We start from the raw sequence: 26,848 nt of genomic DNA, 5'->3' as shown, positions 1-26,848 counted from the left end.
TATATGTATATGTATATATCTATTGGTTTTGTCTTTTGTATATATTGTCCTTTGGCTTCTGGGACAAACACATTTCCCTGTTTAAGGGACATAAAAGGATTTCTGATTGTGAATCTAGTATTAGCTTGTCATTTGCAAGTCTCAGCCTTCCACATGTATGTATCAAAATGTCATTCATCAGTCTTGTTCAACTTTTTTTTTCTGGTTGTCACAAATGCCAATAACACTTCACTCAGGGGCCTGTCGCATAAGAGAAATTAGTGTGAAATGTAACCAAAATTCAATTATTTATGCTTTGTTTTATTAAAAATGTTTTTTTACGTTTTTCCAAAATGCAGTCAGAAAAGAGTCAGAAAAACAATGGAATATATCAAGGAGGAAACTTACAGTTCAAATAAAGTTCCAAGATAAAGATGGCAACCGTGTCACTACACAGAGGAAAGTGAGTTCAGATAAACAATAGCCCCGTCTTTGAGAACATAAGGAGAACATTTTGTGCTTGAGGGCAGATCATGTTTCATGTGCCGGCAATAAAACATGACTGCACTCAGCTTCGAAGACTCCTGACGATTTTGTGGGTGATTTTTTAAACTCTGAAAAACCTTTTGAACAAACAAAGCAAGAAGTTGTTACATGACATTAGGTTTTATTGCAATCAGCAGCCTCAACAAAACCAGGCTTCTGGAATGCCTTACTCTTCTTACAGTTACTCACATGATCATGTGTGTTGATTGGTCACATGATTGATCAAATGTGGGCAGAGAGAAACAAGTAATAATATAATAAAATAATAAGATTGTTAAATGCCCCAAACGGCAAAAGAAAATTGTCTTTACTGAAAAAAAAAACAAAAAAACAAACTCAAGCAAGCCAGTTTTCACCAATTACTCTGCCTTGATGAAAATACATATACATGCATATAGGCACCTTTATCCCTAACACATTTTGAGTTTATTGCAGTGGTCAGTCATGTGAGATCAAAAGTAACAATGATGAGAAATGACCAGATACATGTTGACTTTTTATCTTGAATGTTGACTTCTACATCACGACAACTTTTTGTATATATATATGTATATTTTGATTCACCACTGAAATGTGTTTTCTTCTTTAGCTGGCGGACATGGGCCTCCACACCTGGAGCTGACAGAGGGGAGGGAGCCGTGGACCCACAGTCAAAAGCGGGAAGGGGCGGGATTCGATCTGAAAGTGTGTGGAGAAGACGGGACGAGGAGCCCAGAGCCGTGAACGCAGCATCGCAGGCCAACATGGCGTCGAGAAGAGCAGGAAAACAACTTGACCTTCGTGTATTTTTCAAAACGAAAGACACAGGTGAGCAATAAGCTTGGATCAGAGACCTGTCGAGGCAATTAAATATGCATGACAAGGACGCTACGGATGAGCCGAGCATGTGGACACAACATGCAGTGGGAGTCTGTTCTTCCATTCCAGTAAAGTTCATGTCTTTACTTTGTGATCTGGAGCAGCTTCAGATTTTCAGTTTATCCCTGTTGGATGTCACTCGCGTCCGCTCTGCTCGTGGTTGTTGCAGGCAAAATTAATGTAAACAAAAAAAGATGGGATTCAAAATTACAGCGAAGCGACCAGTACCCAGAATTCTATGCGAATACCCAGTTACCTGTCTTGTCCAGTCTTCTCTTTTTAGACAGACTTTTAATTTGAAAATGAATGAATGCATTAGCCACACAAGGTTAAGAAGGAGGTTATATCTGTTTCTAACAGAATATACACAGTCATATATTCAAAATCATACATAGAGATGATCGTATATTCGTATTTTGGGAATTAAATTATTATTATTATTGTTATGTTATTGTTATAATTCAAGTTTCTCTAGTGAGAAAAATATATAATTCAATTTCTCAGTACAAGTCTTGTTATAGTACATTTGTGCAAATGGACTGAAGCATATATCTGCTCAAAATTAGTAACGAATATTGGGATTTTTTAAAAATACTTCGCTTGATTGTTTATTCTGTGACATCTTTTTTTTTTTTCAATTTAGAGTTTTGTTAATATTTTTGGTTACCAAAATTAATTCTAGCCTGGAAAATAACATTTCATTTGACTTTTTATTGCATATATTTGCATCCATATCTCGGTATCCCCAAGTAATTTGAGTACTGTGTGTGTGTGTGTGTGTGTGTGTGTGTGTGTGTGTGTGTGTGTGTGTGTGTGTGTGTGTGAGAGAGAGAGAGAGAGAGAGAAATTACATAGTTGTCCATTCAGTAATCAATGTGCTGCAAAGGGCAGGATCAGGATGTGAGAAGAGGAAGGGAGAATTCCCTTTTGGCGAGGTGTCAGAAAATCACATGTTGGGAAATTCTCTCTACATGGGGGGTTACAGGAAGGTAGAACAGATGACATGAGTAATTACCAAGTGTTACAATCACAGTTACTCCCCACTCTGTTGTATTTAAGTCAGTAACATTTGGAGGACTGGAGAGAGTGTTCTGGACCTTCCCTCCATGAGAACTGGCAACTCTCTACCTCAAAGGATAATTTCCACTGCATTTACTTTAAAGGTGAAAAGTATTTTAATCAGATCGGAAAGATCTGATTTAAAACAACAACAACAACAACAACAACAACAACAACAACAACAACAACAACAACAAAAAAGCTCTCTCTGCTTTCATGACTGAATAAGCCAAAAAAAAAAGGAAATAAATACTCACCTTAAAGGGACAGCATGATTTCATACTGTTTTATTTGTTTATATGTGGCGGACTCGGTCACTTTTATATCTTCAAATAGCATTCTATAAACTATAGCTTGTTCATTCAGTTAAAATAAATCTTTCAGATTTTGTATGATAATTTAATAAATACTGTCATAAATAAATAAATAAATAAATACTCTTTTGTGTCTGTGTGTGTATTGAGTGAGAAAATTAATTTTCAGTTGAGGTAATTATAAAAAAAAAAGACGTAGTTTTAATAATAACGTCTCTAATAAATATTGGATTCATGGTGGTCGTTGACTCACCCTTGGTTTGAATGGACGCAGGGGGGCAGTAGTGAGTAAATCACCGTTTGGCGCAGAAGGCGAAGAAGACGCAGCACATCAGTCACTTGGAGACTCCGCCAGTGTAACTTATACTTAAGTAAAGGTAATTGCCAACTTCTTACCTAACTTTTACAATAGAAATGCTTAAGTAAGTTTTTGAGCTTGTCACTCATATTTCATATAAACAGAACAAAGCCGTTATGATAATACACGCCTATAGTGACGTTTTCCGTGCAGCCGTTCACAGAAGCCAACTGATGCGCGTTGATAACTTTTTTTTAAATACATTTTTTATGTGCCGTTTTATAAAACCTATTCTCGTTTTTCGTTGAAGCTGTTCGTGTAACCAGCATCACGTATCGACCACATTTAAGAACTGTCTGTACCCGCTAAGTTGCTCCGTTGCTCCCCGGAAGGATCGTTGACTGATGGGACGTTTACTGTCCCGGTTATGCACTGTACACAATGTACAAAAAAAATATAGGCATTGATAAAGGAGAACACGAATTAAGGTGTTGATAGGTAATTCATTATTTTATATTTTAATGGGCAATAAAAAAAGGAATCAAAAATAGGATCTACAATGAAAAGATATTTATCCATCTATAAATGGTTTAAATTAAAAAGGGATTTACAGAAATAACATTTAAAAGCTAATAAGTGCATCAGTAAATTTGAAAATGCCGTTTAAGTCAAATAAATTGCTTGATTCATTAATTGAATTAAGAATACAGATTTTGAGCAGGATTTTAAGTGTGTATTTTCTTCTCCTATTAGCTGTTTGATTTGCTTGATCATTTAGCTTCTCAAACAGTGTAACAATATAAATAAGCAGGGCCGCATAAATTCATTTATTTGTAAACTAATTTATTAATGCCTTAGTATGTATTACCTCACAATTACATGAATGCTTTATTACTATTTATATGACACCTGTTGTCCTCCATAGTGATGAGCGTGTTCTCTGAGTATCCTGGTTATGTTTTGAAAAATTAAATGACATATGGTACGTTCAGAAACCCAGATAAAGTCTTGCGCGTTTGCATTTGCTACCCATGATAAAAACTAAGATACCATAGCATGTTAACTTGTGCCATTTGATGAACATATTGAACAGTGGTGGAGATTGAGGGATGTTGTTGAACCTCACATTTGTGAAAGGGGCTCTGTCTGAAACCCTTGTGTCTGTCATCAAACACCTTTTTTGACGCCATTAGACCACACTGCAGCAGATCTTTACCATAAACTGCTACATAGACTAGATAGAATAGAAAACTGGATTATTATTTTTATCCCTGATAAACGTGGGTAGGGCTGCTTAAAGTGGGGCCTGAGAGCCAAAGTAGGTTTAGACTAGTCAAGATGTCTAATAACTTTTAACTTGGCATAATGAGTTAAAGTTGTGTCCAATTTGAGCTATCTCTAATCAGAATGCATCCAAGATATCAATAACTTGACAGCTGGTGTCAAGTGACGATCAAATTATGATTATTCCTGATTCCAGTTTGAGATACCTAAAACATTCTGACCATGAATAATTCCAGTTCAAGATGCATCATCCTGACAGGTCAAAATATAAGATGTGAAAGGCAATGTCAAATAGTCAGATTTAGATTCTAATTTCCTTTAAATTGGAAAATGAAACTCTTGTTCTGATCACTTATGGTGATATTGGCCATTAGACTATTACATTCCAGCCAAAATAGCAGGGGCTGATGTAGGTGCCAAAACAAAGGCATAATGGCATGTGACCTTGTCCAAGAGCTGGTGATATCCATCTGCTTTTATTCTTTATTATTAATTAGAGCATAACTTGAAACCTTTTGTGTTGTAGGAATTATGGAGGAAGATGAACTCGAGATGACCAAAGGGGAGCTCCAAAAGTGGATCCGGGAGCAAGTAAATAAGAACAGGCTGATAATAGACATGATGGAGAAATGCGATCTCATGCAATCTCTGCTGGAACGGAGGCAGAAACAGGCTGCCCAGCTCCTGAAGCTCTATGGGTGAGTGTTGTATCTGCTCTATGCTCCTGTTTTCACTTATTTTAAAAGCCCTTTGCACCTTGATAGGTATTTTCATACTGCACGTAGCCCAGGTTTTAAAGCACAGCCCTCCAGTATCGTGTTGCATCGGACATGGTGTTAGGATACAGTATAACAACACTGTCACACTGCTACAATCCTGTCACATTCCAAAGTGAGCTAAACCTGACTTTAGCCTAAGGCTTGTTGGCCCTGCTCCAGAACAAGATCAGCCACATCAGTAACGTGTTCAAACTGTTTTTTAACTCAGGCATAGCGGGTGAGCAGTGTGATTCCCTGGGTCCTCCTGACTTTTACTTCATGTCCACGTTGCACGCTTGTGCTCATGCATAAGCAACTATACCTTGTTTAATCTCACCTCTTCCAACCATGCCAGGGCACGGCATGGAGCGCTCACACTAGTCAAACAAATTGGACTTTGGGGGTCAAACATGCTTGGCTAGTGTGAGTGCACCCGTATACGCAAGATGCACCAAGACCAAGAAGTTAAAATGTTTCCAGGCCATTTGTGTAAAAGATGTTTTTTTATTTTCTGTATCAAAGAACAATATATGTTTTTTTTTTTTTGGCTTGATTCATGCTAGCTTTGTTGTTGATGTCTTTCAGGTCTGTGGCAGAATGTGAAGAAATGGTGAAGAAGCAATACTCTTCGCTGGGGTGGGAGTACAGTAACACAGATTCTGATGATGATAATGCAGAAGGATGTGGTGAGATGCAAGTCAAATACAAGATTTACGCTTGTTTCATCCATTCAAGCATTCAAACTGGCTTTTTTTTTTTAGTTTAAAGGCTTCAGGTTAACCTGTGCTCTTTTTTTTGTAGGAAGCAAACCTCCATCCTCACCTGAGTTTCTCCACACTAAGAATTGCGTCCTCAGCCATCCTACAACAATTTGCTCCTCTCCACTGTTACCGAATCCTAAGGACAGTGAGAGCCTCTTGAGAGATAATGACGAAAAACTTGTCAGTCTAAAGAGAAAATTAGTCTGTCTGAAGAGACAACCAGTGGTGTTGTTGACTAGACTCTCTACAGACAAGCTCTATTCTGTTTGTCCACCTACGCCTCAGGATCACAGTAGTAAAGATGAATCATTTAACAATTCGGGTTCTGATCCATCCTGGGAACCACCGGTGGACTCATCTGACTCTGAGTACTCCATCTCTAGTTTTAATTCTGGATCAAACAAGAGGAGAAAAATTGATCCAGAACACAAGGAACCTGCTAAAAGTCCTGCAAGACCCGAAGCCAGTGCAGATGCTGTTGCTAAAAGCATCAAAGCGAAAAGCTCTGATGCTTGGAGCAACCTGAAAAAACATAATGGCACCAACAGCAACACAACAGAAAATACTGGTGCTGCAAGCACGGCAGCAAAAAGTTCTGACACTAAGAGCAACACACCAAAAAGTACTCGTCCAAAGGGCTTTGCAACAAAAAGCACTGGTGCAAGATACAATGTAGCAAAAAGCTCAGATGCCAGAAGCATTGCCCTAAGATGTTCAGACGATAAGAGCTCCGCAGCAAAAGGTTCAGACACTAAGAGCGACACAACAAGAAGTACTCGTCTTAAGGGCTTCGCAACAAAAAGTACTGGTGCTAAGTGCAACACAGCAAAAAGTTTGGATGCCAAGAAAATAGCATCAGAAAGTTCTGACACTAAGAGCATAGCAGCGAAAAGTTCTGATGTCAAGAGCAACACACCAAAAAGTTCTGATGTCAAGAGCAACACACCAAAAAGTTCTGACGTCAAGAGCAACACACCAAAAAGTTCTGACGTCAAGAGCAACACACCAAAAAGGACTGATGTCAAGAGCAACACACCAAAAAGGACTGATGTCAAGAGCAACATGCCAAAAAGTACTGGTGCTAAGTCCAACACAGCAAAAACATCAACACCCCCGGCCAGCGCAAATACCAACGCTGAGAGCAACAGGGTGAAAACATCACCACAGCCTGCAAAATCCAATGGTAATTGTTGTACAAACACACTGTACAAAAACACCCAGACCACTTCAAGTTTTTGGCTGAATGATTAACTTTATTTGCGCTAAAGGTATGCTACATTACTTTCATATCACTCCTGTTGTGGGGAAAAAAAACAATTTTGAGATTAAATCAACACTATATAACTTCCTCGAGAAGGGATTGATGGAGGATTGATGAATGTTCTCCCCAAGTTGTAGAATTCTGACGCTTTGGGATGGTGGCGTCTGTCCGACGGCAAACCAATATTATATTATTTGACAAGAACTCTTTACATGTTGTGTTCCTTCACCACTGACAGGAGGATCCTCCGTGGGCACCGAGACAAAAGACCCTTCTGAGTTGCCAAAGATCATTGTGAACATAGATGTCCTGGCCAGAAGGAAGTGCAGGGACTGGCAACGGGGGAAAATCCTGGATATAGTAACAAAGGGTAAAGAAAAAATATAAATCGGAGATGAAGAGTCTGTTTGTTTGATCACTTATCTTTTTCACACATATTCCTTGTAATTATATTACATTGTTTAAAAAGGGCAAATCCTCAGTAGAGGTGTTTAGTTTTTCTTTTTGTGTTTTTGCAGACAATGGTAGGTTAAAATACAAGATCAGTTTTGAGGAGAAGGAGAGGAGTAAGAGTCTCGTCTCCGGTAACCACATCGCCTTTGATCGTATGCCAAATGTGGATCAGCTGGCTGTCGGGACTCGTGTGGTGGTCAAGTGCGGAGGTGAAGAGACCCGGTTCTGTTCTGGTATTGTGGCAGAGCTCCCCAACAGGAAAAACCGCATGAGGTTTGTGAATGTAATGAAACCATGAGTGTTTTTGTCTTGTAGCCAAAGTATGTTTTGATGCAGACATTTTTTTTTTTTTTTAGGTTCCTAGTCTTTATGGATGATCAAATACCAATCTATGTTGGCTTACCTTGCCTTCACCTGGTGTGCAGACCACGTAAGTTTGAGTTTTTAATTGACACACTGACTGTTTTGAATATTACAGATACAGGATTGGCCACGAAAGTTGGGCGCAGTCGGTCGAGTTTGAATGCTGTTTTTCAAAAACTGCCCAGAAAGTCTGGGATGTACCTCATGTGAAGTCCAAAAGTGAAGGCTGTGAATGTGTAAAATATGATATGGTGTCTCATCGCATAGGCTTTCTTAACAGCAGATTATATTAACGTTGGGTTTGAAGGGGTTTTGGCATTTCTTGGTACTTATTTTTATGGCTGTCACACGAAGATGACGCCCCAACTCTTCGTTGTTTCCTTCAAACCTCTGTTTGGCTGTTGATGGCAGTAATTGCACTAGCAGAAAGAGTAAAGAGCTAGAAGTCTGCTACTCAGTAAGATTATCAGAGATGCTGTACTACACAGCTTACAGAAACACTTTGTTGTTTTGCACAATGGCAATCAAGACTTGAATCTTGACTCTTAAAGGAATAAAGAAAATGGCCAAATATGATGCCAAATTGAATCTGACTCCTACATTTTTACATGACGAACCACAGTTGTATGTTGTACTTTCTGTTATGCTGCCAGTAAGCAAAGTGACAGGCTTTGTTTCTTTTTTCTTGTGACAGTGGCAGATCCTTTGGACGATATTCTAGATGAGAACCACAGGAACTTTATCAAGTTGTATTTAGAGGCCCAGCCTTACCCGCCCCAGACGCAGTACAGGGTCGGACAGATAATAAACGCAGAATTTGAAGGCTTCCTGCAGAAGTGTGAGGTTCTGAAAGTTGACTGCAGCTTGATGCAGGTCGTTTTTCAGGTCAGTAGCTGTAATCATTAATCTTTAAATTATTTCCAACTGGATTTGCATGTTTGTTTGTTTTTCCGTGGAGTATGTTATTCATAGTAGTTTGTCTCCATGGATAGAGAGATAAACATAAGGAGTGGATCTACCGAGGCTCTATTCGCTTGGAGCACATGAAGAAGATGATGCCGCGGTTGGAGTCGAAAAAGGCCGCCGGGCAAGAGATTAAGGCTACCACTGTAAAAGGTAAATTCATTTCTTAAACTAGTAAAACCATAAAGTTGTTCTAGTTATCCCCAATATCAAATGTGTCTCTGTATATCCCTGTATTGTGTACTACAGTGTCAGAAAAATCGTCATGATGATGGGACCGTGAATGTGTGAAGAGGACTGGATGTTGTGTTCCAAGATGGTGCCACACATTCAGTGACAGTTGCGAGTTCCATGGGCCACTGTTGTGCTTCAGATCAGACATGCTTCATGTTTGTGACATGCAGTTTTTGACTGGGGCCAGGATACACAGAATCATCCCACTGTCAAGTTGGACCCTGTTGGATCAAATGAAAAATGACAAACTGTCATGAAGTTATATGAATGCATTGTTTTTTTATGTGTGTTTGTATTACAACTTTTAATAAATAAATAAAATCGTCACCTTTTATCCAGTGTTATTTTTGTTGAAAAAAGCATTCATTGGTAGATGTGAAAAATACAAAATACATACCGCAAACTAGAGTCCGATCGATATACAGGTTGGCCTATCAGAGATGTATCAGTATCAGTCTATATGTTGTCAGATGTGCACTGATGTGAAAACTTTTTATTTTTTTAAGATTAAGATTTAGATTTGGTCTGTTTTCATCACACATTGGGGAAATTCACTTGTTAAAACTGCTTGAGATGCAACAGTACAGGAAAAAGAATTTTAAAAATATGCATAAAGTTAAACTGAAAATGAGTAGGAAAAAAAATAGATATTTACAAAAAACAAGTGAGTGGAAAGTGATTGTTCATGCAGTGCTTGGGTTAAACAGTGACGGCTGTGGGGATAGATGATCTGCAGTATTTAAGAGATTAAAAATGCAGAAAGGATGCCTGGGGTAATTCATTATTAAAGCAAAATTATGTAACTCTTTTAACTGTACAATGACAGCCTCAAAATAATGTTGATGGTACAGAGACGGTACGATCACAGTGTCAAATACATGTTTACTTCAAGATCGAAGTTTTCAAGACAACATTGTTATGACATGAAGAGTTTTGTTTGTAGGTGCATCTGACAAAGTGTTACAGAACAGTAGTGTCAAAGTGCCAATTTCTACATAATGTTGCATTTAATTCTTTTACTCTGTTTCAGTGCACTGATGTCATCGTCAGTACTGCAATAAGGTTTATTGTTAAAGTTTAAAATATCCTGCCAGTGTTTCATATCTTTGTCACAAGTCAGTTAAAAGTAAGACGTTTGTATATCTGCTGATGCATATCGATATCAGACTGTTTTAGTATCATCTATGGCACAAAAATCCAGGAGGGGATGTGTTCTACTGCAGACTGTGGGAGCAAATGTTCAATAGGAACAGAAAAGCAACACATGAAACGACAACTGAAAATAAATTGAAAATGTGGTTATTATAAAATCAATCATGGCATTTCATAATTATGGAACAGAAAGTCAGAATGGGGAGAGAGGTCAAAATTAAAAGTCAACATTGTGAGAGGTTGTAATAGCAAGTCACATCGTTGACAAAATCAAGAATATGAGATTAGTTATTAAAAACGTATGAAAAGTAAAAGTTGAGTAAAACAAGGCGGCAAGTCAAAAGGTTTGGGGTAAATTAAGACCACACATCTAGCTAAATAACCTTTTACAACACTCAGGTTTTATATGAACCCACAACTTTGCAAACATATATTATACCATTGTGTCTCGCAGGTTGTGTGTATGTTGCTCACTCATCTTCAGTGGCGGTTTGTGTACATGCAGGACTGAAATAACAGTGTCGGCGCAGGGAGGCGTTCCACCACCAGCCTGAACTAGACCTAGCTGGGCAGGAAAGGCTCGGGGTAAAAAAAAAAAAAAAAAAAAATCGCTGCCTGCTAGCTGAGGAACCTTGAACATCGGAGCTAGCGAGAAAATAAAAGAGAAAACTGGAACGCCAACACGGATTTCTTGTGGGACAAACGAACAGGCCTCGCTGCTAAAACGGTAAATATCATATGCGGGCCGTGCCGTGCCGTTAAGTGAGCCGCATTCCGACTAAACGGTTCGTACGACGGCTAGCGAAAATAGCTGTTGAGCTAGCAGGCGAACGAAGCTAAGCTAAGATGGCGGCCAAATTATTTATATTAGCTCATGTTGATAGCATGCTAACAGCCTGTACGTCGTTCGCTCTTGCGCCCACAGCTTAGGCAGCTATAAGTTAGTCAGCGCCTTCGACTTCATATGTAAATCTTGTCTTTTTAAAAATATGTTATTGCTTGGAAACGAGAAAAGTATTGAGTGATAGTACTTCATGTGTTAGTTCTTACTGGAATTAACAGCGTTAACGGCAGTGCATCGTTTTACACGGTAGGAAAAAAAAAACATTAGCGACGCTTGTAGATGGGAACGGTGTTGTGAATTTAGCGTTAGCTATCTTAGATACCCAACGCTCAACTGAAAATAGCTTATCTTAAGCCGTGTATTTCCGACATTGCAGTCGATGTGTGTATCTGTATCGTTTACAGTCGTTTGAATCGACGCTATACAGACGTGAACTAACGAGTTGCGAGTTGTTATGAGTTGCACAGGATCATGCAACAGGGTTATTAAAATGTATTTGAGCCGTCTTCCCTTCACATATTTCTAAAGCCTGCTACAGCAGTTGTCTGTCTTGCTGTACCTATTAACTCCAACTATTTTCGCACAGATTTATAGACTGCATGCTTCATCACAATGACTACAAGTTGAACTGTGTGTTCATGTGGTTGGTTGCATTCAAATGTAGGCCTCCAACACATTTTTGTAATGCCGAATTTGTGTCTAACTTGACATGATGTTGTTGTCATCCAGCCCCATGCCGATATGATTTTAAGAAGCTATTCGTCTTTTTCTCAAGAGAGGCTTTATTGAACAGTAAGCATTAAACTGCGGTCAGACTGCAGATGCAATATGAGCCTTTGATTTTGGGCTTTGTAGATCAGATTGACTACAGTACAATGGATTTGCCCAAAAACTACTTCTTCAGGTTGCTTGTTCAACTGCTTTTGGATCAGATTTGTTCTTTGTTGACTACTTCAGCTGCACCTCCTTTTCTGACCACTGAGAACAGCAGTGGACAGCTATCCCACTGCTGCCAGTATTTGTCCAGAAAGAGGAAGAGTGTTTGGGGGAGAAGAAATGGTCTCCTAGAAAGTTTTTACCTCAACAGGGCTCATTTTAAATACATTCCTGAATGATGTCTTATTTGTCCTCATAATCCACCAGATGCCTCACACAAGACGACACTCGTCTTCGGACAGAGACAGTCGAAGCAGCTACCAAGACCGTTACAGAGACCGAGACAGAGACAGAGGGCGAAGACACCGGCACAGAAGATCTCCTACTTACTCCTCCAGCAGTGACAGAGACAGAAGAGGACGGGGACACAGACAGGAAGGAAGCTTTGTACGCTCAAGGAGGTATGTTGTGGTTTGTTTGATTTATTTTGCTAAAAATGTATATTTTAAAGTACCAATACTGCAGATCTTTATTTGAGTTCTCTGATTCAGTCGTAGCTTTGACAATCGTTCAACGGAACATCGGCCATTTGACAGAAGATACTGCGAGGGATACAGGCGCTTGGATCAGAGCCGAGATCGAGACCGTGACAGAGAAAGGGAGCCGCATGGAGCTGCTGAAAATTATTATACACGCGACTTCTCCCCAAACGTGTACGACTACCGACGTGGCCGAGAGAGGGAGCGCGAACGGGATGAGTCTTACCGACGAAAAGGCAGCAGGCGTAAGCACAAACGAAGGCGGCGTAGAACCAGGTCCTATAGCCCATCTTCCTCGGTGAGTACAGCCAGACCTGAGATTGTGTTTTAACTCTCCCCAGCCCTCTCCTTCCATCTCTGTCTCTTCCACTCAGCTCCCTCTGTCTTTCTCTAACCATTTCTTCCTCACAGCCCCTGGAGTTGGTAAGTAGTACAATCTTTATGATTTGTTTTTGTTTTTTCAGAAGGGGTTTGTTTATTTTTTTTTATCATTTTGTTTAAGTGGGTTTTGCTTAAATTGGCATTTTTATTTGGTAGAGCATTTTCATTTTTATCCAAGTACCTTTTCTGAAGTTAATTAATGATTAACCACAAATGTTTTGCTGCCCCTTAGATACACACCCACCACAGCTTTCTATAGTTTTCCTTACAAAATCCCAGTTAGACTTGGTTCCACTTGATTCATCACCTGTGGCCCTACATTTTCTTAAAATTTTTGTTTGTACGTTGTCAGTATTTTTAACAAAGAACAAAATGCCTGTAGTAGCAGCTGGTTGGCCACTTGTGAAGTTTGTACAGATAGGGTGAAGGAAAAAAAAAAGTGAAAATGTTCTCCCAAACACCGTGTAAAATTCAGATTGAATCAAATGCTTTTTGTGAGAATTTATTGGAATTTTAAATGTCTAAGATTCCTTAATATGCATTTTTTTGTGTGGGTCATGTTTAACCACACATGTACTATCAATTTAAACAGAGCAAGGGTTTTAATTTGATGTAGCATATGTTGGGAGTTATCTTAAAATGTTTCCTGCTGACTTTTCCTGATAACTTATGGTCCTTATTTTGTTTTCCATCTTGTTTAATCTGAAAAGTCAATTTGATAAGTTTTGAATTAGTTATTTAACTGTCTTAACTGGTTTTTGCGTTGATGAATGGATATGCCAGTTGCTTTCTTGTTTGTAAGCAGCTGTGGTTTAAAGGTAGAGGGGGGAGAGGAGCAGACGACAACATGTGATCTTTGACTTGTTCCCTTGCACTATATCCCTATCGTTATATATTTCCTTCACGTGGTGTCATGCGTGAATCGCCCCATGACCACCAAACCTACCAACAACCACAACTACATCAACTACCACCAACACCACCCTCCTCCTCCCTCCTCGTCTACCTGTGCCGCCTGACGCTGTGGCTGCGGCTGTCCTTGAAAACCCCCTGTTCCCTCCGGTCGTGTCGTGACCTGCTGATGGCGGTTTGGGTGTGAAAACAGCGGAGCAACAGCCGGACGCGGGCACTGAGTGTGAGGGACGACGAGGAAGGGCACCTGATCTGTCGGAGTGGGGACGTCCTGCAAGAGAGATGTACTCACTGCCACTACTCTATCGTAACCTTCTCCATATGAGTATTAATGCATAGAGCATTTACATGACATGGGAGTGCCTGATGATGCCTTGCTAGAATGCTCTTCGCTCTAGCTGAAATAGCAGGGTGGATTGCAAGAATGTTGGCGATTTGAGAGGGGCGTTAGATACCTTCTCGTTTTTGTTTCTAGGATTTTAAGCCGTGGAGCATTTTCTATGTTTCACAGGTTACTTGACTTTCCAAAACGTAGAACCCCATTTGCAGCTGTTTGTTTCTGTTGCGTTTCAGTTTTAAAACATACATAACATACAGCTAGCTATTTTCCACTTTGATTGTTTCAGGGATTTTCTTTTATTTTTATAAAGTAGAACTCTAACATGATCATCACCTATTAATTCTTTTTCTAGCACAACCAGCACACATGTAGACAGTACTTCTATGAACACATTTGTCATTTCGTGATCATGCATCATTTTAGAAGACGTACTAATCATTTTTCCAGTTTTACATGTTACCTCTGTGTCCTTTTGGGCAAAGATGGCCACATCTTCAAAGGATGTGCCCTTATATTCGATGGCTGCAAATTGGTCATCAAAGAAAGGGAGCACTTTACATTTGCCCCCTTATTTCCTTCACATGTATCATAGTGCTATGCGTTATAGATTACCTCAAAGTGTTCAAGCCTGCCATATTGAATAGGCAGCCATTTGAAAAGGGGATGGGCGTTAGAATTGATTCGCCTGTCTACACTTTTGCATTATGTATTCCTGTTTAAGTCCACATTTCTAATGCGCCTCTTCTTTCTGTCCCCGCTCCCCCTCTCTCCTCCTTTTTTCTCTGTGTTGTGTTGCAGATGAGATTGTCAGCACTTTGGGGGAAGGCACCTTCGGGAGGGTGATGCAGTGCATTGACCACCGCAGGTGTGTGCTGTTCAACACTGATAAACAACAGCTGTCAGCCTCTCGGGTCCTATTTTCAAGACCCGCAGCAGGGAATACCTGTAGAAATAAGTGTGTTTTTACCATGCCTGTCAGTGACTTTCAAAAAGGATAAGCGTATTCGTGGTTGCTATTGTTAAAGCCTGTTGTGAACCACAGTGGCTGCTTTAGATTTAAAAATGGTTCGCTCAAATTGTCCACAGCTTTATTTTATTTAATTTTTTTTGCTGCCTTTGTCACATGTTGCAGTTCACTGCAGGCAAATTGTCTCTGCAGTATCTTACCCTCGTGTGACTATGGACCCTTGTGAATACTGTGTCCCCTCCCTTGTAGATACATTATGGAAGATAGTGTGATAGAAATGGAGACAAAGCAATTTCATTTTCAAGAGCAGGGACTTATGAAAGTGACACTTGCAGACTCTTTGCTCAATGTTTAATGCCAGGAGTGATATCGCAGATCACAGACTTTGCTGTCATATTCATATTATTAAGTGTTGCATCTCTACTGTATACTGAAGTGAAATGTCACTCAAGTAACTGCAATTCGGCATGCACCTGCTCCCAAAAGTGTGATTTGAATAACAAATGTAAAAGATTATTTGTGTTGTATTGTCTCTGTTTTTGGCCTTATACTTTCTTGTGTTTTCCAGAGGTGGAGCCCACGTAGCTCTGAAAATTATCAAGAATGTGGAGAAGTACAAGGAAGCAGCTCGCCTGGAGATCAATGTATTAGAGAAGATCAATGAAAAGGACCCTGACAACAAGTTGTGAGTTCCTATCACTGTTGTTTTCATTGAGGCTGAACATTTTGGGTCAGCTCTTTTAACTCTTGTCAGTATGTACAGTTACAAACTTCACCCTTTCACTGCCAACTTTCAAGAGTTACCAACATGTTTTTATTAGTAAAAGTAAAACTAAAAGTGTTTGATTAAGCTGTTACATAAGCAGGGCGGTGTCTCCATAAACTATTAGAAACTTTACACTGTCATAGATCACTCTCATACCTCCTGTATCCTGTTTGTCTTGCAGCCTGTGTGTACAGATGTATGACTGGTTTGACTACCACGGTCACATGTGCATCTCCTTTGAGCTACTAGCTCTCAGCACCTTCGACTTCCTAAAAGAAAACAACTACCTGCCCTACTCAATTGGTCAGGTCAGACACATGGCCTACCAACTCTGTCTCGCTGTGAAATGTAAGTTTTTATTCATGTACTCTGTTTCACTTGAGTCCTTGAGAAATGATAAATTATTATTTATTTCGTCTTAATGTCCCTTAAAAAATTTTTCTGTTTTGAAATGCACTCTTACTCAGTGATGTTTGTTCATCAGTCACCTGCAAATGTAGAAAGTCTCTGTTGTCAATGATAGACAGCCTGTAGCCAGATGAGGGCATTATAGCACACAAGGCCAGCGACCCGAATCTATTAAATACCCTACTAAGCTTCTCAGGAGGAAAGTAATACTGCAATAGAGAATTCTTGTCTGTCAGTATCTGTATGTAAAATCTGGATTTTTACTGTTTGTAAAATGGATGTTTGTCTCATGTTGTCATTTATTGATTACACTCTGTGATTATTATTATTTAATATGCAGTCAAAACTGAAGGCCGAATAATCACTTTTCTAATGTTTTCTGTTCCATAGTTCTCCATGACAATAAGCTGACTCACACAGACTTAAAGCCTGAGAACATCCTCTTTGTCAACTCAGACTTCACAATGTCCTTCAATGTAGAGAAGGTAAGATGTGGTAGAATGCAAAGTAAAAAGTGAAAAAGATTCCAGTTTTTTTAGACTTAAGACTTGAGTGTTTTTTCTTTTGCAGAAGCGAGAAGAGCGGACAGTTAAGAGCACGGCAGTACGTGTGGTCGACTTCGGCAGTGCCACTTTTGACCACGAGCACCACAGCACCATCGTGTCCACGCGGCATTACCGTGCCCCTGAGGTTATACTAGGTGAGGATGTCTATAAGCTCTTGGCCATACATTCTTGAAAAGACTACTTCTTAGAAAGGATTAGATGATGATTTTCACTGGTAACTGTTACAACCATAGTACGGTTCGGACAGTCAACAGGGAAATCAGTTTGGAGATATATTCCCAAGTAGATTTTATGAAAAAATATTGGGTCCACCGCAGAGTCATTTTACCCTGGAGCAAATGCTGGTGTATCCGTTCACATTAAAGACAAAAGACAAATGTTTTTTGTCAAAAGCGAAAGGGGTACAACTTTTTGAAGAAACATACTGCATTGTGCAAGTTGAACACAATTGCAATGCTGCACCCTCTTCCTAATTTCTCTGGTTTTAAATATCTAAGGTGCAGCTTAAAAATAACAAAGTCACAACACGACACCACACCTGCAGATCACAGCTGCACAGTTTGGGCCAGTTACTGTGAGAAGTGCAAATAAACACACTAGTTTTTAATCAATAAATGGCTGCTGTCTAGTTTCTAATCTGGGAAGTGCACAGTATTGATGCCTTAAACTTGGATTACCCTATGTAACTAAAAGCTGAGTCAATTGAGTAACTTTACATGATGTCAGCAAGCATAACACCTGCCCAGAGTAGTCTCCAAATATGACAATTATGTCTGTGTGTTTTCATGCATTCAATCTATGTTTTTGTCATCCAGAACTGGGCTGGAGCCACCCCTGTGATGTGTGGAGCATTGGCTGTATACTGTTTGAGTACTACCTGGGCTTCACCTTGTTTCAGGTACAGTGGCTAATACCCTGGACTCTGTTAGACCTCACTAAATGATAATTTTGGGCCTCACTTTCAAATGTGGAGAGACAAAGGCAGAGTTATTAATTCTAAATGTAATACTTAATGCTAAACTTTCAATATCAAGCAGTGAAACATACAAATATACATGGCTTCTCTTTATGTGGTGGGATATTACAATACTTGGTGTCAATTGTGAGCGCTGTCTGTCTGTTTGACACTGTACGTAGAGACCGAACTCTGTTCCTTTTGACTGTCTGCTCTCTGTATGTTCCTCCGTCATGCTGAATCACGGTTGTCTAACTCACATTTCTTTCAGACTCATGACAACAGAGAGCATTTGGCCATGATGGAGAGAATCTTGGGACCGGTGCCCTCTAGGATGATTCGTAAGACGAGGTGAGAGCACCCAAAGTGTCAAAAGTGCCTGTACACTTGTAATTGCACTGTTTTATGTAGAAAAAAACATGCACACACTTGAACATCTCTCACACTGATCTCTGTACCCTCTTAGGAAGCAGAAGTATTTCTATCGTGGCCGTCTAGACTGGGATGAGAGCTCCTCAGCGGGGAAATACGTCAGAGAAAACTGCAAACCCTTACGGGTAAGAGAGGTTTTGATTGGAAAAGGAAGAAATATGATTAGCAAGGCTGAAAGTGTCTTGTGTTTTGTACTGCAGTTCCTCTCTGAAAAGTCTCAGTATTATTTCTAATCTCTTTCTTATTTCCTCTCTCCATCATCAGCGGTACTTACTATCGGAGGCGGAGGAACACCACCAGTTATTTGACCTCATTGAAAGCATGTTGGAGTACGAGCCCTCCAAGAGGCTGGTGCTGGCCGACTCCCTCAAACACCCGTTCTTTGAGAATGTGGGCGTTGACGAGGCAACGGGCAGCAAGAACTGGGAGGGCAACCGGGATATCAGCCGGTGACCCATGAGCCTCCAAAGACTGAATGACAGTCACTAATGACATCAAGTCTTTTATATTTGGAGCAGGTGAACTGTTGAGTAAATCGAGACTTGGGGATGTTCTGTCGTTTGTCATTAAAGTATGGACACCTTAAGTTCTTGCCCCTCCGATGTCCACTTCTGCTGCCACAGGAGGCACGTTTTTGCAGCAGAGAGACCAAAATCGCCCACAAAAGACTGGAGAAGAGTCCGAAAGAATGGTATCTGGTGGCCACAGCCTCAGAAGTAGCCCTCTATGCAGCTCCTGTCTTCCTTTTTGACTTCAGAAGCACCTTCCTCCTTTCCATCCGTCCGTCTATTACAGCATGTAAAGAAAATAGTTCACCTTTCTATGGAAATAAGCACTACAAAATCATCCATACACAAAAACTCTACTTGGGACAAGAAATGTCTTCCGATTCTGAAGTCGAAGGAAAGGGTAAAAAGGAGATAGAGCTGTATGCAGTGCAAGTCCTCACTGACAATTCTAAACATGGAGACATGCAAGATTTTATATAATGCCAACATCCAATCATTCAAATTGAATATCATCTTTCCTTGGAAATTTAAATATCTCCAACAGAGAGATGCGTCTCAAGTTTTTGTTTGTTTTTGTTAATGTGAGTACTTGCATTTGTTTATTTTTTTATGTATAAAAGGATTATCCCTCATCGAGATTCACCCATAATCTCCGGTCAGTAGGCCTGTTCTTATTCGCCAACGAGATCATAATTGTGATGGACACTCCACACACGGTCCTCTGCGGACTGTCTTATCGATAAATATGTTTGTTACGTTATGCAGTGCTTTCTGAGTGTGCGTGCGTGTGTGTGAGTGTGTGTTTATAGGGGTGCGATGACACGTTCATCTTTGTTTTTCTCGGTGGCTTCTTAGTAGTTCAGCATTGGTCATGGTTACAGTCTCACATTTCTTTTGTGAACACAGAAAAACATAAACTGCCTTTTTCATGTGTGATTTGGTCAGACCAGACATCTCTCCATTGAGGTTAAGCACACAGCTCCTGGTGGTAGCCACTGAGCCACACACAACTCCTGGTGACAGTATTTATTTTGATTTCCAATAGGTCATAGTCTCCACCCCGTCACCTGTACATGACTTTTTTTTGTATGAAATTAAAGCGTATAAAATTGTATATATGTATGATTGTGTAGAATTAAAGTTAAGTCCTCCTTGCCAAAGGCTTATGATGCTCTCAGTGTCAGTTCGGCCTCTGGTAGCAAAAGGGAGGTGATCTGTCTTTAAATACCATCACTGTGTCTGAGTCCATCTCTTACCTCAATGACTAACACCACCATTAGATGGTATGCAGAAAGATCAGAGGGGTGTCTATTCAATATTAGGTTAATTTGTCTCGACAAAATTACAGTCTTAAAGCGTTTTAGGAAGTAGGTCAGGCCAGCAAATTTTAGGTTTAGAGATTCACATGGTAATTTTGCTCTTTTTTTCACTCCTTGAAGGATCTTTAATAGCAATTTTAACTGGAACTACTGTCCTTTCAGCAGTCCCATCTCCAGGTATTGCATTCTTCTCTTTTTATGATATGTTTGCTGTTAAATGTTCCTGACAAATGTTTCTCTGTGATCTCCTTCCAAAACCTAAGCTCTGCTGTCACCCTGTCTTACCAGGAAGAGGGAAACGCGGAAGATCTGCTGCAACAGGTGCATCGACACTTCGTCATGTAAGCTTCCCCCATCTGTTGGCAACGTTGCTTTATTTAACCTTTTTCCTTCACCTTCTTACCCTTGTTGTGAATGAGTGGATCATTCTGCTTGGGGGAGACGGCTAATAATACAACTGGTTGTGGATCGTCTTCATCAGATAATAGCAAAGGACCCTACCTATACAACAAAGTTCAGTGATACTGCTGCTGTTTGACAGTCCTTACAGCTGAAACTGTGTCTTTGTCCTGAATTTTACCCTTTAAAATGTAAATGGTATGTGTCATGTTAAAATATGTTAAGAATGAATTGTTCTTGATTTTCTTTTTTTTTTTTGGTAGCATTCTTAAGCACTACAGCCAAGTGATATGTGGAAGTGTGGATGAACTGGGACTCATTAAGTGAATATATAAAATGAATGAAGGGACTCATTCAACTTTGTGACCCAGGTGTCTCAGACTTAATGTCTCCAGTCAATGAAGCCAACTCTCGAGCCAGGGTAAAGAAAAGACACATTGCGTCATAGATGCGCTGCCGTCCAATTTTTAGTCTGTCCATCTGGCTCTTCTTCAGCTGTTAATCAAACATGAAATATACATGTTTCCCAGTGAGACTGACCTTTTGAACTAAGCATAACCAGCATACCAGTCTGACCATAAACATATGTTAATACAAGCCGTTTGAGGTCAGATGCAAACAAGCAGCTGTTCCCCTGTGTGTGTTTGTTTAGAACTGTGCTGTTGTTAATCAGCTAAACTCTTGCGTCTTCAGCTAATCCTGTTTGAGGACCAGAGATCATCAGCTAAATCCCCATAAGAGCAGACGGCAGCAGAGCAGAGTTGTATACCGAGACGCACGCTGAAGGAGTGGAAGCATCGCAATGAATGGACTCTCAAACCAAATGATACTCAGCTGATTGTATACTGGAGGTAACACTTACAGGTGAGTCCCATTGTTCCTTAAAGACTTTAGGTTGACTTAAGATGCTCTCATTTTTCAGGGCAACATGAGAATATAATGCTATTTATACAAGTTTGCATAATTGCTATTTATTTGCAGATAAAACACCTAATTTCTGACACAGACCCTGGGAAAACTTCACCTGACTCACCACAGACACCAGCAAGACTATCGAAAATGGATTCCTTCATGTCACTCGGGGCGCCCCTGAAGCAGTTCACCAGCTGCGTGTCGGGGAAAAGCACCACCACCAAGAGGGCGGAAAAGAGGAGCCAGTCTGTCCGCAGAAACAGCTTCACCCGCAGGAAGAGCGTCAGCAGGAGGAGAAGCCTTCCCTGCAACACCCAGAAAGTCCCGGACTCGTGGCTCAGACTGTACCAGGATGAACTGAAGAGAGAAAGGTACAGTGGCTCACGAGAAAAAAAAGCAAACTCTAAAACATCTAGTTTGTTTGGGGGTTTTTTTGTTGCATTTTTTGCTTAAAGTTTGTTCATATGGTTCTGACTTTGTAAGACAAGGTACGAAGTCTCATGGCCAGACAGACTTGGCTTAATTAGGATAAGGCTGTTCCTCACATGAGTAAGCTGCTTGCCCATGTGCCATGCCTCATGTTGCTTCTGTCTCATTTGCCAAAGGAAGCGACAGCAAGCTATTCTTGCCAAGAAGAATGCGGAGAGGTCGGTCAGGAGAACTCACTTCAGGAGCCACCACTGCCTACCAAGGGTAAGTGTGCAGTAAAATCAAAGTAACAAGAAGGATTTATTACTTTGTGTATAGAAATGTAATAATCTCCATCGCTCTTGTTCTACAGCAGTCCACCCCAGCCAGGAAACCCGCCCCAGCCAAAGATGAGTCCTTCTTTGGAGCCTTCCAAGGCCTCAGTCTGGATGGACTGATGGGAGGTAATACTGGATCTCCTGCCTTTGCTAGTCCTGCTGCTGCTGGTGGAGGAGATCCCTGCAAAGTCATGTGAGACCTAACACCTAAAGAACAATCGGACTGTTTAAGTGATCCTCAGGAGACTTGAAGGACAAAGGGCTCACGTTGGAGAGGTGACTTCAGTTAAAAATAAACTGAGCTCACAGCTGAAAACCCAAGAAAAGGCTGGAGGATATTTGGATTAGTCTTAATTTAATTAAGGGAATATTGCTTGTTGATGTCTTGGTTTTTGTTTTGCAGATTGTACTGTATCAATCTCTGCACAATGTGTTTGTCTGCTTGATGAGCAGAACTGTTTCTGTGAAATATGAAAGTTATAAAATCATGTAAACCTCCCAGGTTGTCTTTGTGTGACTTGAAATGTGATTACATTTCTGACCTTAAATCTTAAGCAGGTGAGCAGATTTCATTCTATCTTTTCAAAAAGAACATAAATAGGAAAATTATTAACAACAAACACCAGTCGGGTGTTTGGTGTTTTTTTTTTTATTTTTTATTCACAGTATTTTAATGAACACATTTCAGACATGCATCTCTATGAGGGACAGCGTGCTGTAACACTAAATGCAAAACCTGCATTTGTACTGCAAAGTTAATGTTTCTATTGACATCCCTGAATCATTTTTCGCTCTGTGCAGTATTTTCTTGCGAAGTGATCAATAATCATAACGGTATTCTCTAACAAAAATGCCACGAACCTTATAGATACCATCCACCCACCAAACCCTGGACTCAACTTTTCTGAATATTTTACACTCAGCTTTGCAGAACACTGGTGCGATAGGCCTGTTAAGTCCAAGCTTTATTTAGTTTAAAAAAAAAAGAACAAAAATAATGTCAAACCACATTTTTCTCGAAGGTTACAGAAATGGAAGATGCATCATTTTCCTTTCTCACATGAGCCAGGTGGGATCTCTGGGTCCGGATCACAAATATGTACATTAGAAAAACCAAGTACAAAACTACATTGGTCAGGATGAGGATGTGTCCCGATGATGCAGGACACACGGCTGACTGGACGATGAGGTGAGGATACACAGAACAGGGGTTTTTACAATAGTGAGTTTCAATAAAGTCCAATTTTGCAGCGTCATTCTCTCTGTTCCATCTTGACTTTCGGAGGTTTGAGGAAGGACCTGTTCTTTTTCTCCTTGGTTTTCTTGCCTTTGGCCTGGAAGGTCCTCCAACTGTCCACACGCCCATCTCTTGTTTCCTAAAAAGAAAAAAAAAAGCCACTTTGAAACACTAACGGCATCACCGTGTTTCCATTTATACAAGGTAGTAACCGCAGTCACGGAGGAACTCGCCTCAAAGTTTTTCTGCCATTCTCTCTCTCGCTTTGCTTTCTCCGCTGCCTCGATTTCTTCCTCCCTTGCCCTTTTCCTGGTTAATTGAGAAGAAACAATCCATAACATTTTAATGAGATAATCACCATTTATGGTTACATCAGGTTAATATGCAGTGCGTCACTTGCCTTTCATGCATGTCCTTTGCTTCCCTTTCCTTCCTCTTGATTTCAAGCTCTGCAAACAGCTTCATGGTCTGTTTGTACACCGCTTGCCTGAACTGGATGGAGAAATTAATCCTTTATTAATCCCACAACAAGGGAACTTTGCATTATTATAAGGACAAGATGTATGATCATGGGCAATCCTCATATTGAGACTGAAAATCCATTTGCCCAAAATAATCAACAACAAATCAGTTCAGTTTATAAAGATGTGCTGTCCAAATGATGTCCGAAACACAGCAATTAATACAATGACTGACAAAATGGCTATTCGATCTGGTAAGTCATAACATTGTCCTCCCCTTTTAAATATTTTAGTCTTTCTTCTTAAATTAACTTTTAATGTTATTTCGATTAAAGTCAGATTTTAATTCTACATGCTACACCCATCCCGGTTTGTGTTCCTGTGACTTTGACGTACCACTTCAGGGTCATCCTCCTCCACATCCAGTAGTTTCCCATCCTTCTTCAACTGTTTCTTTTTCTCCTTTACCTGTTGGGAGAATGGCAGGAAAAAAAAACACGTTACAACACAGGGCAGAGCAATACAGAGTCGATAAATGCCCGAAAGGTAAGGGGGATGTATTGAATGCTCACCATATGCTCCACATATTCCTTTCCTGCATGGATCACATCTAGGGCTCTCTTCTTCTGCTCTGGTTCCAGGAGGAGTTTGTATGCCTTGTCCACAGCTTGAACACAGCGAGATATTCGGGTGAAATCAAACTTGCACGTAATAAAGTAGCTGAATGTTATGATTTACTGTGACTGTGACATCCTTCATGACACCACAGACTAGGCAAAGTGATAAGAATTCATCAGTTTAATGACTGTTACTTTTTTATTTATTTACAGTATGTATGTAATCAGATGTAAGAAATGTACCTTCAAAGGCTTTCTGTGCTCTCTCAGGATCATCCTGATTTTTATCTGGATGGACCAAAATGGACAACTGCAAAGTTAAAGAGACGTAAAATTAGGGATTAAGAAATGACACAAATAAAACATCATGGCTCTTTCACAGAGAAGCCCACTTTTTTTTTTTAAAAAAAACCTTTTTTTCCCCTCTTACCGCTCTAAATCTTTTCTTCAGCTCATCATCTGTTGCTTCTGGGTCAATCTGCAGCACCTGAAATTGATATGAACATTGGTAGGATTCTTCTACATAAGTCTCTCAACTACAGTGTCAATATAATATAATTACTACATTGAGTTTGATTAGTATTATGGGATTCATGTTGGTTCCATTATCATGCTTTGATGAGCAGAGCAGATTGGTCAGCCTGTTTACTGCAACTCCCCCAAAAGATCACATGTTGGATGTTTTCTATAGCCTGACAGAGGCTCAACTTTTTAGGCTGATGCAATACAGATATTAGTAACTAAATAACTGATAGATTGTCTCAGCTGATATAAATGTTTTCTTTGCCATGACCCCTCAAACATGTGTGAAGGAGGCAGGACATTTAACAGACGTGGGTACACTGTAATGGTACATGTCACTGGGAATGTAATCGCTTTACATTACTTCAGGCATTTTTTCCAGCATCATAACGTGTAAATCCAATGTCTTCATATCAGACAACATATTCACTGATACCAAGATATCTGTTACAGGCCCATATCCACCGACAGCCAAATAATAATCTGCTGTTTTTCTCCAGGAGAGAGTCTGACTCTGATTTTCTGGCAAAATTGCACAGGTAAAAATACTTGTAGTCATTTAAGAATTCTCACTTCATAAATTTGATCACAACTGCAAATTTTATTTCAATACACTAGTAAATAATTTTACATCGACACTTGGGGCCTGTTGGTCAGACTATCTCGACTCCTATACCTAACAATTGACATCTAACAGTATTTTTAACATTTATGAACTGCCAAAATTATTAACAACAAACGGAATAAAAACTTTGTATGACAGTATTTGATTCAGTACACTTACCTCGAAGGGGTTGAGATTAAAGTAGGAGGCGCCAGGCCTGAGCAGTCTATCAATCTGCTGCTTGGAGGTTAACACAGAGTCTCTCTTCTCGATCTGCTTCACCTGTCAGAAAGATACGACCAAGACAACTTACACGTTAAAAATACAGCTTAAGTCAAACTACAACGTCCATCTGAAGCCGGACTGTCTTGTATTCGTGCAGCCAGGGTTGAGTCGTGATTTGTGATGACACATACGGTTGCTCTGCATCTTTTCTGTGAGCGTGACCTCTTCTGTTTGTTAATAATATTACTCAAAGCGAAGTCAACACGACACTGCGATTGACAAGAGCTGCTGGATGTCAGGCTAACAGCTCCCGACTTGAAAATATTTACTTTTAAACCGATTGTGATTTAGTTTAAGTGACTTGTGGTAATTGAGAAAACGAAACAAAACGACATAAACGATCTTTGGTGGCGACCTGAGAACACTGGGAAGACGATGGATGGATGTTAGCGCCTTGTCGTTAGCCGCTGCTCATGTCTGCAAGGCCTCACAGAAGACAAACGCGAGAACCGGCGAGTAATCAACTCCAGCCGATGTACGGCCAGCAAACGATACTTTCAAAACCTAGAAGTTTGCACAGGATTTATCGTACCTCTGAGATAAAGGCTTGGAATAAATCATCCGACGGGACTTGAGAAGAAGGCTCTCCTCCGGCGGCCGCCATCTTCCCCGGGTTTACGTGTGACGTAGGAGCGTCACGTGACATTATAATTTTGTTTTACTCTGTAAAACAACTACTTTTTTTAAAAAAAATGTGCGATAATTTACAATTACTGCACTAACGTTCCAGGTCTCATCTGTAGTTACACCTGCAATTAATTATCGCTTTAACGTAAATTAAAAATTTCTACATTAAATACATAAATTAAACCAGGCAAATTGTGCTTTACATAGAAGTGAATTTACGTCAAAAATACGTTAAATTCATGAAAACTGGGGTTAATAAAAGAACGCTTGGTGCTCGAAACTATTGAAAATTGAAAAAATATATATGTATATATAATGCAACCCGACATTTTTAAGGACGG

The 26,848-nt window shown here is 40.0% G+C and overlaps 4 protein-coding genes across 9 annotated transcripts; 3 read left to right on the top strand and 1 right to left on the bottom strand.

Moving 5' to 3' along the window:
- The first annotated feature begins 1,115 nt into the window (after positions 1-1,115).
- LOC119017167 (histone-lysine N-methyltransferase SETDB1-B-like) lies at positions 1,116-9,465 on the top strand. 2 transcript variants are annotated; one of them, XM_037093652.1, is made up of 10 exons: positions 1,116-1,332; positions 4,865-5,036; positions 5,682-5,782; positions 5,898-7,040; positions 7,357-7,488; positions 7,637-7,844; positions 7,928-8,001; positions 8,629-8,819; positions 8,927-9,050; positions 9,147-9,465. In XM_037093652.1, the coding sequence occupies exons 1-10, from the start codon at positions 1,269-1,271 to the stop codon at positions 9,164-9,166; spliced, it is 2,229 nt and encodes a 742-aa protein (XP_036949547.1). In that variant the 5' UTR covers positions 1,116-1,268; the 3' UTR covers positions 9,167-9,465. The 2 variants fall into 2 exon arrangements, with proteins under 2 accessions (XP_036949547.1, XP_036949548.1); XM_037093653.1 differs by lacking the exon at positions 1,116-1,332 and adding an exon at positions 3,058-3,133.
- A 1,271-nt stretch (positions 9,466-10,736) lies between these two features.
- Positions 10,737-20,008, top strand: clk2a (CDC-like kinase 2a). 3 transcript variants are annotated; one of them, XM_037093660.1, is made up of 13 exons: positions 10,737-11,010; positions 12,271-12,464; positions 12,555-12,840; positions 14,029-14,119; positions 14,974-15,040; positions 15,711-15,827; positions 16,090-16,256; positions 16,707-16,801; positions 16,887-17,016; positions 17,698-17,780; positions 18,109-18,188; positions 18,304-18,394; positions 18,534-20,008. In XM_037093660.1, the coding sequence occupies exons 2-13, from the start codon at positions 12,271-12,273 to the stop codon at positions 18,720-18,722; spliced, it is 1,590 nt and encodes a 529-aa protein (XP_036949555.1). In that variant the 5' UTR covers positions 10,737-11,010; the 3' UTR covers positions 18,723-20,008. The 3 variants fall into 3 exon arrangements, with proteins under 3 accessions (XP_036949555.1, XP_036949556.1, XP_036949557.1); XM_037093661.1 differs by lacking the exon at positions 10,737-11,010 and adding an exon at positions 11,083-11,373; XM_037093662.1 differs by lacking the exons at positions 10,737-11,010; positions 12,271-12,464; positions 14,029-14,119 and having other exon boundaries at positions 12,706-12,840.
- Positions 20,009-20,132: 124 nt separating this feature from the next.
- si:ch211-81a5.8 (uncharacterized protein LOC560648 homolog) lies at positions 20,133-22,653 on the top strand. Of its 3 annotated transcripts, none has more exons than XM_037093667.1 (6): positions 20,133-20,274; positions 20,386-20,438; positions 21,190-21,360; positions 21,503-21,779; positions 22,014-22,101; positions 22,190-22,653. In XM_037093667.1, exons 4-6 carry the CDS (start codon positions 21,556-21,558, stop codon positions 22,349-22,351), a joined length of 474 nt encoding a protein of 157 aa, XP_036949562.1. In that variant the 5' UTR covers positions 20,133-20,274; positions 20,386-20,438; positions 21,190-21,360; positions 21,503-21,555; the 3' UTR covers positions 22,352-22,653. The 3 variants fall into 3 exon arrangements, with proteins under 3 accessions (XP_036949562.1, XP_036949560.1, XP_036949561.1); XM_037093665.1 differs by having other exon boundaries at positions 21,478-21,779; XM_037093666.1 differs by lacking the exons at positions 20,133-20,274; positions 20,386-20,438 and adding an exon at positions 20,459-20,917 and having other exon boundaries at positions 21,478-21,779.
- Positions 22,654-22,806: 153 nt separating this feature from the next.
- On the bottom strand, positions 22,807-26,550 carry dnajc8 (DnaJ (Hsp40) homolog, subfamily C, member 8). The gene is made up of 9 exons (XM_037093664.1): positions 26,413-26,550; positions 25,776-25,877; positions 24,900-24,956; positions 24,713-24,779; positions 24,425-24,519; positions 24,249-24,320; positions 23,792-23,883; positions 23,625-23,700; positions 22,807-23,530 (listed from the first exon to the last, which is right to left on the bottom strand). The coding sequence occupies exons 1-9, from the start codon at positions 26,524-26,526 to the stop codon at positions 23,408-23,410; spliced, it is 798 nt and encodes a 265-aa protein (XP_036949559.1). The 5' UTR covers positions 26,527-26,550; the 3' UTR covers positions 22,807-23,407.
- Between the last annotated feature and the right edge of the window lie 298 nt (positions 26,551-26,848).

This window comes from Acanthopagrus latus, chromosome 3 (genome assembly GCF_904848185.1).
Source record: "Acanthopagrus latus isolate v.2019 chromosome 3, fAcaLat1.1, whole genome shotgun sequence".
NCBI classification, from domain to species: domain Eukaryota; kingdom Metazoa; phylum Chordata; class Actinopteri; order Spariformes; family Sparidae; genus Acanthopagrus; species Acanthopagrus latus.
This window is presented reverse-complemented; position numbering and strand designations above follow the sequence as displayed.

Bases quoted from the DNA above. Each gene is read 5' to 3' on its own strand.
- si:ch211-81a5.8 (XM_037093667.1), top strand. From the start codon at position 21,556: ATGGATTCCTTCATGTCACTCGGGGCGCCCCTGAAGCAGTTCACCAGC. The intron at 21,780-22,013 runs GTACAGTGGCTC...CATTTGCCAAAG, and splicing joins GATGAACTGAAGAGAGAAAG to GAAGCGACAGCAAGCTATTC. The intron at 22,102-22,189 runs GTAAGTGTGCAG...CTTGTTCTACAG, and splicing joins GCCACCACTGCCTACCAAGG to CAGTCCACCCCAGCCAGGAA.
- LOC119017167 (XM_037093652.1), top strand. From the start codon at position 1,269: ATGGCGTCGAGAAGAGCAGGAAAACAACTTGACCTTCGTGTATTTTTC. The intron at 5,783-5,897 runs GTGAGATGCAAG...TTTTTTTTGTAG, and splicing joins TGATAATGCAGAAGGATGTG to GAAGCAAACCTCCATCCTCA. The intron at 8,002-8,628 runs GTAAGTTTGAGT...TTCTTGTGACAG, and splicing joins TCACCTGGTGTGCAGACCAC to TGGCAGATCCTTTGGACGAT.
- clk2a (XM_037093660.1), top strand. From the start codon at position 12,271: ATGCCTCACACAAGACGACACTCGTCTTCGGACAGAGACAGTCGAAGC. The intron at 14,120-14,973 runs GTACTCACTGCC...GTTGTGTTGCAG, and splicing joins GGACGTCCTGCAAGAGAGAT to ATGAGATTGTCAGCACTTTG. The intron at 16,257-16,706 runs GTAAGTTTTTAT...TCTGTTCCATAG, and splicing joins ACTCTGTCTCGCTGTGAAAT to TTCTCCATGACAATAAGCTG.
- dnajc8 (XM_037093664.1), bottom strand. From the start codon at position 26,526: ATGTCACGTGACGCTCCTACGTCACACGTAAACCCGGGGAAGATGGCG. The intron at 23,884-24,248 runs GTACGTCAAAGT...TTCTCCATCCAG, and splicing joins AGGAGGATGACCCTGAAGTG to TTCAGGCAAGCGGTGTACAA. The intron at 23,701-23,791 runs GCAAGTGACGCA...TCAATTAACCAG, and splicing joins GCAAAGGACATGCATGAAAG to GAAAAGGGCAAGGGAGGAAG.